The sequence below is a fragment of the Biomphalaria glabrata genome, chromosome 4, assembly GCF_947242115.1.
Source record: "Biomphalaria glabrata chromosome 4, xgBioGlab47.1, whole genome shotgun sequence".
Lineage (NCBI taxonomy): Eukaryota > Metazoa > Mollusca > Gastropoda > Planorbidae > Biomphalaria > Biomphalaria glabrata.
This window is the reverse complement of record NC_074714.1, coordinates 50,676,407-50,686,780: the sequence shown is the minus strand read 5'-3', so window position 1 is coordinate 50,686,780 and position 10,374 is coordinate 50,676,407. Positions and strand designations below refer to the sequence as shown.

Genomic DNA, 10,374 nt, shown 5'->3' with positions numbered 1-10,374 from the left:
GTGTCAATGCTATACTTAAAAGTGCATGCCTTTTGAAAACAAAATAAATGTATTTACTCCAGAAACTATTAAGTTTGTGTGACACTGTTTCAACTTTTCATTTTTACTAAAGTCATTCTTCTATTGTACTTCCCTCTTCTCGTAGATGTTTATTTTTTTTTCAAGTGTCAACAATTACTATATATATATATATATATATATATATATATATATATATATATGAAAACATTACATTTAGAAAGACCTTTATCATTTTACCAAAAAGTTTTTGTAATAGCGAGCATATAAAAAGAAACAGTAAAATGGTATTTATTGTGCTTATAGTATGTTGCTTGAATATAACAAATCTATTTAAATAACTTCTACTGAACAAAGACCATTTTTTTTTGTTTTTTTTTTTTATTATTTCTTTTATTTCAAATTCTTGTTTTTTCTTTTCTTTTTCTTAAGTCTTATCTTCTGTTTGAATTCTTTTTCCCACTTCTGTCTGTGCATAGTGTACAAACGCATTGTTGCTTGGGCATCTTGAATCTAATTTAAAAAAAAAAAAATATGCATCGTTAGTACCGATAGACTTATAAATTAGATACAAATTTTTAAAACGTTGCAAAATAGTATAGGTTGTAGCTGCAAATTGTTAGGCTGATTTTGGATTGGGAATGTTAGATATTTCACTGTACTGAAAATTAACTGACCCTGCAATTAGAGCTACTAGGTTTTAGGAATATCTCTTTTAAAGCACTGGAAGAAATGCAATGGGAGAAGATATACTCACTTTTCAAGAGCAATATATGCTAAAACAGTAACCACAGTAACAAGATTAACTTACTGAACTGTGTTGACCTTCCTGCACTGACACACCTAAAACTTTTGCCGTTAACTTTTTCAGGGATGGTAATCGTCCACTGAACAATTCTCTAAATGGTTTGTATAGACTTGTATCACGTATCATTCTTTGGGGGTGGGTAAGAAATAATGCCTGAATAAAATGAATTCCAATTAGGCAAATATGGAAATGGAATCAATACAAATAAATAATGATTATACAATAAGTTAAAAAAAAAACAACTTTAAAAACTTTAAAAGAATATGCTTTAGGTGTACATGCAGGTTGTGATGCCCATGTTTTGCCTCTTTCTCATTAGTTTCTTGCTGTGTCAAGCTTTATATAAGCCTAAAACATTCTCTTCCTGAAAATTGGGAACTTGTTTAGAGATACGACCGTGGTGAAACTTCCACTGCTATTTCTTCGACTTATGGTATCAGGCGACCAGCCATTAATGACATTATGAGAAATAGGGAGAAAACAAATCTATTGAAGACCTTTGTGCTTGGTTTAAACAGGAAAGGAACAAATACTGTGATGACTTTCTAATTGTAATGAACCAGAAAAAATCAAATCAAAGTAACTGTTACGTTTGTTATATATATGACGAGACTCTTTTAACAATACATCAAAACAAAACGACAAAATCATAGTTTATAATTAATTTAATCTTCATGAACACTGTAAACACTATTTAGTTTCTATTCCTCCATTTTGTTCTATTCTAATAACACTCATTGGCACCAGTCCACATTTACACTAACATGCGCACGTAACAGTAACAAACTCGAATAGCTTTATTTTATATTAATCTGCAGCACTTTATTTACTATCTAGTTTCTACCTCACAATCTACACCAACAGGCCTAACTGCTCAACTGTCTTTCTGCATTCCTGACCTCTCGTTACCCCGCTAGGCTGACCCATTCAACCGCTGGACAGGTACAGAACAGGGGCGTAACTTAAGGGTGACACTCATGCTCCATGACCTACACACACACAAATCCTTTCACAACAAACACCCTCTGAGGATATTTTAAAAGGGAAAGAAATTTTTAAAATCTTGAAATCATGGGAAAAAAAGATTTCTATGCCAGTGAAAGCTGGCTGGAGAATTTTTTAAAAAGCAGCATTGTAAACATTTCTTACATATGTGCCTAGAGAAATTATTTGCCAAAGTGACAGAAATTTTCAAACTTTACCAAAAACATTAAAGGCCAAAATCACTTAACTAGACCTTATGCCTAAACAAAAGTTCAATCCCTGTGAAAACTAGACCTTATGCCTAAACAAAAGTTCAATCCCTGTGAAACCGACCTATAATAGTGACAACTTCCAACATGAGAAAAAAAAAGGTTTCTGATAAAAAAAACTTCAAAAAGAAAGAATAGCTTTAGTAGTGTGTTCAAATGTTGCTGGATGTCATATGTTGCAACTCTTAGCTGTGGGTAAAAATATGCATCCCTGAGAGTTATGCCTTAAAACTGCTAGCTGTGTGTAAAAGTAGTCTTAAGTAATAACGGTTATCTGTGGGTAAAAGTAGGTATCCCTGGGCATTTAAAACACCAAGACAACAACTATGTTGCGGAGGATACATGCTCATGCTCTTCAATGATATTAACATTTCACAAGTAACTTTATAAGACAATTAGGATTCTAGTGTAACAGATGAACAAGTAATAAATCATAGATGCTAAATCTTAACTGAACTTTCTTTTACATATTTTGAATGTTTCTTCAGATTTGAAGATTGTCACATCCAAGCCCAAAGATCCCACAGAGCAGCAGGGGATGGGGGTGGGCAGGGTTTGAGCTCATGACTATCGAGACAATTGAACATTTCAAAGCACATTCTACACGACCAGGCAGCCATCTTTTACTTTTACTGCTCTATTCAGATCTTTGAATGAACACTTACCCTGAGATCATTATGAATAGCATGTCCAACTAAAATTCGGCCATGAATAATGTCACTCACTTCTTTTTGTACCTTTACAAATTCTTCACCTGCAATACATTAAGAACATAAACCACTACAATGGCTACCAAGTAAATTATAATTAATTAACAATTTTATTGCATAAAATTTTATACCGGTACAAACATCTAGATTTTAAAAAAGTCCAAGCTGGGGGAAAAGGGTTATTTCATTCTAGTTTATAAACAAATCGATGTGACAAAATATGCAGGTCACAGCTGGGATTACGTAGCCACGAGAAATATTGCATTCCTCATTAATCTTTGGAATTGAAGATAAGCCTTATTATTATTAAACAACTCTTTAAAGATCACTATAAAAAAGACGGACTCTATTAAATATTAAAGTCTCAAAAGTAACCTTAAAGATTTTTCATATAATATGGACCACTTAGTCTTTTATATTAACTGTGGCATGTAGCATCTACTCTTTTGAACTTTTCATTCAGTTTTACATCATTACTGGTCATGCGGTATGCAAGCTGGACTTTCGATCGGTCATCTCCATGGTCCCGGGTTAATACCCTGCTCACTGCTATTCCCCGTCCTCCAGCAAAGGTTTGGACTAGGAAGTAGATTATCTTCAACTTTGAAGGAACATCCGAAACATGTAGAATATTTTATAATCAAACAAATATTTAATGCAAAATGTATGTAGTCTTTTTGTTCAGGTAAAGCCTACCAGTTCCATAAGGTTGTTATTGCTGGAAATGGTAACAGATATAAGTACTCTGCTATTAAAATGCTTCCAATGGCAACGTGTCTCAAATAACCTCTGACAATCAGTCCATCTCCTAGCTTTCAGGTGTATCTCAGAAAATAGTACGGTGGAACTGTCATGATTGACAGGACAAAAGGCAAAGACAAGTAACTGGCACCAAGACCAGTAAGCTTCGGGCAGGAGGGACTCGTGCTACACCCTGGCAAAACATGTGACGCCGCTGGTTCCTAACTGTAACAGGTATCTGCCATTCCTTTGGACAATTCAGCAGGATGAAGAGAGTGGAACTGTTGTATGGGCGACGACCTTTTGACCATATTAAATGTCCAGGTTTTCATCTCATTTTTATGCGATGAACCCCAGTCATTCTAGTATTTTAGGTCAAAGAAATCCTACCAAAAAGACGCTTTATAAAGAGTATATGCAATCAGGAAATCAAAGTTCAAATGAAACCTTAAAAAAATAGTGGTAACAATTTTCGTAGATTAAAGTAGTCAATCTTTTTTTTTTTTTAAGATTTAATATTTTTACAAAATATACATTAAAAATGATATTTTGTGGTTAATTTATTAAACAATTACTAAAAAAAAACAACCTTAATACTTAATACAAATTCTAAATAAGATTATATTACCAAGATTATACCTGATGCCAAGTTTTCAGCAGTAACACCACTGACAAATGTTCTGTAATCTGTAACTTCTTCTCTTGGTAAAACAAACTTGTCATAAAGGCAAACACCAAAGTGATTTACAATTGATACTCTAGCTAAAATGCTTTCATTTCCACTCGGTCCCACTCCAACCATTTCACAGTCCATTGCAACACAATTAGTTAAACTGAAGAACAAACAAGCAAAAACTTGTAGTCGTAATTCTTTGGTTTTTACATTTAAAAAAAAGAAAAGTAGAACAATCTGCCTAAATTTAAAAATTTGTACTTTCGATTTCTTTAGAGCAAAATGCTTTATAAACACTCATATGGCTGGCAGTTTCATTTCAAAAATATTTTTTTTATAATCAATAAAAAGCTATACATATACAGTTTTCACTAAAAATGAATAAGTGTATCATCTTGTTCTATGAAACACATGAATATCTCTTCTTATAAAAAAAGAATTTGGAAAACTGCCAGTAACTTTCTATGGCAATGTACAGTGATAGAAGTTAACAATAAATATTGCATTCTATAGTAAAAGGAGTTAAAACTGAAAATACCCTTTAAAAGAATCAGGCTTCACCAAAGGATCTAATTTGTCTTTTTTTGTTGTCTTATCTACGTCAGTTTTCTCAGTATCAAGCAGTATGTTGTCTACATTATCAAACCAAACATCTGATTTCATTCTGAAAGGCAGACGAAAAATGAATACCTTAAAAAAAATATTAAAATATTCATTTTATCTAATTCTACTGACAATGTTTTAAAATTATTAGAATTTTTACTTAAAACACTCAGAAGAAATAGTTCTTACTTTTTAGGATCAGGACTTTCTGTGCTTTCTTCCACTGGTCTTTTTTTCACTGTTACCTTTCTACTAGGCACAATGCTCAATGTCTAAAAGAAATTTTGTATTTTAATTTTAAAAGTTTTCATAAAAAATTCCTTTTTTTAAAAAATGCGATAAGCCATGGGAAAATTACAGTAAATGGAAGTTTTCTAATTGGGCAAAGTACCTTGCAAAGATTCATCCAATTGGAAGTACCATCATGTTTCTTTTTAGAACCTGAAAATAAAAAAAAAAGGTACATTTTTCATATCTATTAAATTACCCATGCACAAGTTTGTTACTCAATTCTAACACTTACATTGCCATTTCACACATTATTTAAATTTATAATAAAATTATGTGTATTACAACTGCATAAGTGAATTGCTTGAGTTTGAAATTTTAAAAATCTTATTTAAAAGGTGGAAATAAATATTTAAAAAAGTTAAAATAGAATTAAAAATTGAGTTGGGTTTAATAATTGTTAGTTTGTTTGGTGTTTTTTTCTTCCTATATGATTTATATTTAAGATCAATGAATTTAAATTGAAACTTCATGAATGACAATAAGAAAATGCATTCAATTTAAAGTTTTATGCATTCTTTTAAAACTTATCCCAATTTGCCCCTGACTTTTCAATGATAAATTAACCAAGAATTGGTGGTGTATTTTCTTCTGGTGTAGCATGGTTACTTTTTTTTTTTTTCGTTAGGAACATGGTTATTGGCAGCTAGCTTCATAACATTTTCATTGTTTTATATGAAGTGAAATTTAAAAGTTATTTACCAGTTAGTGTGAATGTGAGCATTTTTCTGCCCCCCAAAAAATCGGTATAAGAAATTTACAAAATTATGAAGAAAAAAACTCAAGAGCCAAATCTGTGAGTGTGAATGGCTGCAACAATGATACATGAAAGGGCAAATGTTGCAATAAAAAGCAAATAGTTAGCAGTGGTGTATTATAATTCTAATTTTTCTTAAACAGATTTTTAAATGATAATTTTTACCTGGTAATTTTTTCTATTGTATTTTAAACAAAAATATTGAAAAAGATGTTTAAATTATGTTTTCCTGATGGTATTCTTCTTTTCTATTATTTCTAAACAAATTTATGACCATGTGGCACATGTTATATTACAGAAGAACTAAGGGATAAGGCAAAAGTGAAAAAAAGCTTTGCTGTCAGGAATTCAGCTCCCGAAATGCCACTATTAGTATTTAATAATACGCTTCTCACCCTCCCAACTGTAAATAAAACAGAGATTCTGGATGCATCACCATTTACATTAGAATTATAATTAGTACTGTTACATCAATATTAGATGATGTGACTGAGAAAACAGCTGACATTAATATAAAGTTATTATAGTTTTACCTTTCCTTTTCTTTTTTTTCTGTGAATTCTGTAGACTGTGTTCATCATTAGTTTGACTTCCTGCCTGTTGTGAATCGGAAATGTTCGAAGACAAATCTTGAGAGGTTTTTTCCCTTTCTTTCTTCACAGGTGAACTACTAAGAAGTACAGTTTTATTTGATGCACACCCATTTGGTAATGTAACTATCAAATTATTGTTTATTGTATTTTTGTTTTTCATTTTCTTATTCACAATTATCCAGACTTGCCAACAAGTATATAATATTAGTATTGCATATGTAACAGTTCGGTTTATAGTTCCTATAGACAATCACACACAATATAATAACAACAAAAGCTTTCCAGAATCATAGGTCACAACTTATTTCTTTCCTCTGAAGTAAGTTCAAAAGTCAATGTCAACACAAACACCTGAAAAATAAATAAAATAATTTATTTTAAGTCTTAAAATCATGTCATAATTATGTAGGTATGTGGTATGTACCAAACATGGCCACACCCCATTCCATGGCAGTAGCACAAATGGTTCCTGTTTGGTTGAGTCTATGCAATGTAAGACTATGGAATTGCATGTTTTGTCTTTTTTTTTTGGTGCATTTTATATGTGTACAATCATTATTATCAGGCTGACAGTACTAATGGTAAATCTAAGCCTCGAAGGTTAAGCTTTGTGAGCCCCAGACAACACTGTACATTATTTGTAAGCATTTCTTTTTTCAGCTTGCTTCAACTTTTCAAAGACATTCTATGATCCATACATGTCAAATTTTTAGATATCTTTATCTAATCTCACTGTGACTAGACCCTATGCATCTGCTAACATAGATCTATGTTCATGTCATGGGCTGCATCATGGGGCAGCAACTTTCAAGACTTGCATCTAGACTCTAGATCTAGATTATCTTAAAAATTATAGAGGTTACTTCAAAAGAGAAGCTAATTATGTCCTATGCATGCCTATGTGTTAATCTAGTAATACAAGAGGAGTGCTTTTTTTTTGTGACAGTATGCCTTTCTCAATAAGGGGAAAAAATTATTATTCTTTTTTTTTTTAATGTTTATTATTGATTTATTAGTAGTTGAAAGTAAGGCAATCCATCACTGAGTATCGCACCTATTTTTTTTTACAAAACAAAAGCACTGAATAGACGTATTTATGGCTCATTCTGTCTCAGAAGTGAGAAGACAAAGGATGCGCTAAAAGATGAGTCACTGGTTTTGGTTTCATCTTGAGACGGGGAAGAATCTGGCAGAATCAAGTCAATTCTGGAGAGGTAGATTTTGCCACAATTCATGCAAGTTTATGCATCTGTTTTAGGGCTAGCTGATAGAGCAGCTTTCTTTGTCTTGACTAAGGCCGTTTAATTTCTTTTGCTCTCATTGAGGATTGTACCAGTATGCACAGTATGTCTCCATGCACTCTAGTCTTCTAGTCTTAAAAGTGTCTACAACTAGACTAGATTTAGATTACTAGTCTGGTGCCAGAAACAGTGTCACTGCAGTGACTGTGAGTTGTGACTTCTGATATGAGTGGATCAGCGCTGAGTGATGATTCATTCAATTCATTGATTTATGAAGAGATGGGGCATGGTATAACTCTGTAAATTCAACTAGTAATTACTAGTACAATGACAATGACTTCAATAAGATTAACTCAGACTAAGTTAAGAAGAAAACATTATATTAGCTCACTGATGCCCTTAACTTATAACTTATTAGATTTTGTTTTAAATTTAAAATTAGAAAGATCTCTTAGTAGTCTTAGTCTACACCCAGACACTGACTTCACGTCTATCTCTCTCTAGTGAGTCTACAATCTAGTCAGTCTAAGTCCTAAGTCAAAGTCTAGTATACTCTAGTACTCTAGTCACGTCTACTCTGACTCTTTTTATTAGTCACACTCTACTAGACTCTAGTGTCTGAGTAGTGACCTATTGAACTCATTGAAGTTATTCATGATTCAGATTACAGATTGATTGATTGATTTGATTTTTGATTTGAGGCACATCGGCACAATTTAGGCCATGTCGTGCCTGCAGTCCCATAAGGATCCCTCTCTCTCTAAACAACAAGGGCCAGATTCTATACAGTCATAATAATAATAGTAATAGTCATAACTGTCATATCATTAAAATCAAGGTCTATTCACACTGATGACAAAATATAGACAGAGTATAGATCTAACTATCTATTCTAGATTATTTTATGTCCATATATTAGATCTAGAGTCTATACTAAGTCTAGATCTAATAGATCTACTTGATAATCTAGATCTAGATAGATCTACTTGTGATGCATCATGCGCGGCGTCAAAACAAACAACGATTTCGATTCGTAGTAATCACAAATTTGTATTTTTAACCTGCACTGATCTATATTTAATATGTTTAACAGAGGTTTCAAAGTGTAACAAAAAAGGTCAAAGTAAAACACGTAACAACATAAATATACAGATACATATAATGCCTATAGATATAACATATCTAGTCTATGCCATGGTTTATAGTTTATTTGCATGTTACCGGCAAAGTGCCAGGCATTCTATAGAACAGTGTTTCCTTTTTTTTTTACCCGGTGACCTCTTAATTTTATTTACTCAGAACGTGCCCACGGACCCCTAGGCTAAGTAAAAAAGCTACATAAATGCATATTATATAAGTAACAAAGGTAAAAAAACAACAACAAAAAAAAAACACAAAAAAAAAACGTAAAAACAAATGATAACATGGTTGAAGTTAATGAGATTTATTTAAAAATAGTAGGCTATTCAGCCTTAGGAGCCGACTCAACGAACACAAATTTTGAGTCAGTTTTTTTATTTTTTATTTATGATGTGGCTCATTATTAGACATTATGGCTGAACAAAAAAAAAAGTACGGAAAAGCAGTCAAAAACTTTTTTTTACAATGACCCATAATGCAGAATATTTTAATTTCAAAATTTTTTTTGTAACCAGAATTTGTGGTATCTTTGTTTACATTCGTTTGTTATGAATATCAATGCTCTATTTTGTGTCTGTTCTAGTTTCTTACAAGTCCCAAATAAGCCAGTGGAGTCTGAGTGCGCATGTGGCGCCCTGACCGCACTTCCCCATGGTGGAGGCTGTCCAGGCCTGATCAAGCTATTATAGCACAGTGCAGGACAGGCCACTGTCCTGTTGGCTCATATTTCTCACGGCTATGGCCAAATTTCGATTCACGGTGTCCCCGCTGCAGGGAAGAAGAGGAAACCGTGCCTCATATTCTGTTTGACTGCACCAGACTTGCTGATCTCCGCTTCGACAGGTCTGGGAAACAAAAAATTCTCGACCTGTATGGTGACGTGTATGCACTACGCAAGACAGCAGGGTTTCTGTCCAGGGCTTTTGCAAGAGAGGATTAAATTTAAGCCTCTCAAGCCCTCACTCAAATGGAGATGATGAGTTTCTTAATGTTTTCATGAGTTGAGGGGTCCCACCAAGAGGACGCATACTCTATTATTGGCCTAGCCAAGTTAGATAAAATTTTAGTTTTATGTTCTTATTTGATTTGTAGAAATTAAGAAGTTATTTTATCATGTTAAAAAATACTTTAAAAAAAAAAAACTAAGAAAAAAAAAAAGCCACCGTGTAGTATTAATGTATCAATTAGTTTTTATCAGTCATGTAATTAAATTTGTAATAGATCTAGATCAACAACAATAAATCTTGTGTGAGTAGAAATTTGTTACCGTTTTTGTTTAGTGGTATTCCATGCTTTTAGCTATGATTCCATATCTATTACTTATCTGCACCAGTTTGGAAAACAAAGGGGGAGGAGGAAGAAAGAAAGGGATATCTGGGTGAATTTTACCATAATCACTTTTTAAAAATAAAAATAAAAAAAACAAGAATAAATGTACTTTTTAAAAAACAAAGCTTATCTAATGGAAAGAATCGTTACTTACTATCATTTACTGAAAATTACATGGTATAGCTCCCGTTTTGCTATATAAAACAAAAATAATAATTTA

General features: G+C 32.5%; 1 protein-coding gene across 4 annotated transcripts; it reads right to left on the bottom strand.

The window, feature by feature from the left end:
- Positions 1-379: 379 nt before the first annotated feature.
- LOC106051428 (RNA exonuclease 4-like) lies at positions 380-8,723 on the bottom strand. 4 transcript variants are annotated; one of them, XM_056027972.1, is made up of 9 exons: positions 8,644-8,723; positions 6,385-6,795; positions 5,198-5,247; positions 4,996-5,078; positions 4,742-4,867; positions 4,170-4,363; positions 2,745-2,833; positions 830-979; positions 380-531 (listed from the first exon to the last, which is right to left on the bottom strand). In XM_056027972.1, the coding sequence occupies exons 2-9, from the start codon at positions 6,602-6,604 to the stop codon at positions 412-414; spliced, it is 1,032 nt and encodes a 343-aa protein (XP_055883947.1). In that variant the 5' UTR covers positions 6,605-6,795; positions 8,644-8,723; the 3' UTR covers positions 380-411. The 4 variants fall into 4 exon arrangements, with proteins under 4 accessions (XP_055883947.1, XP_055883949.1, XP_055883946.1 ...); XM_056027974.1 differs by having other exon boundaries at positions 8,672-8,719; XM_056027971.1 differs by having other exon boundaries at positions 8,534-8,647.
- Positions 8,724-10,374: the final 1,651 nt, after the last annotated feature.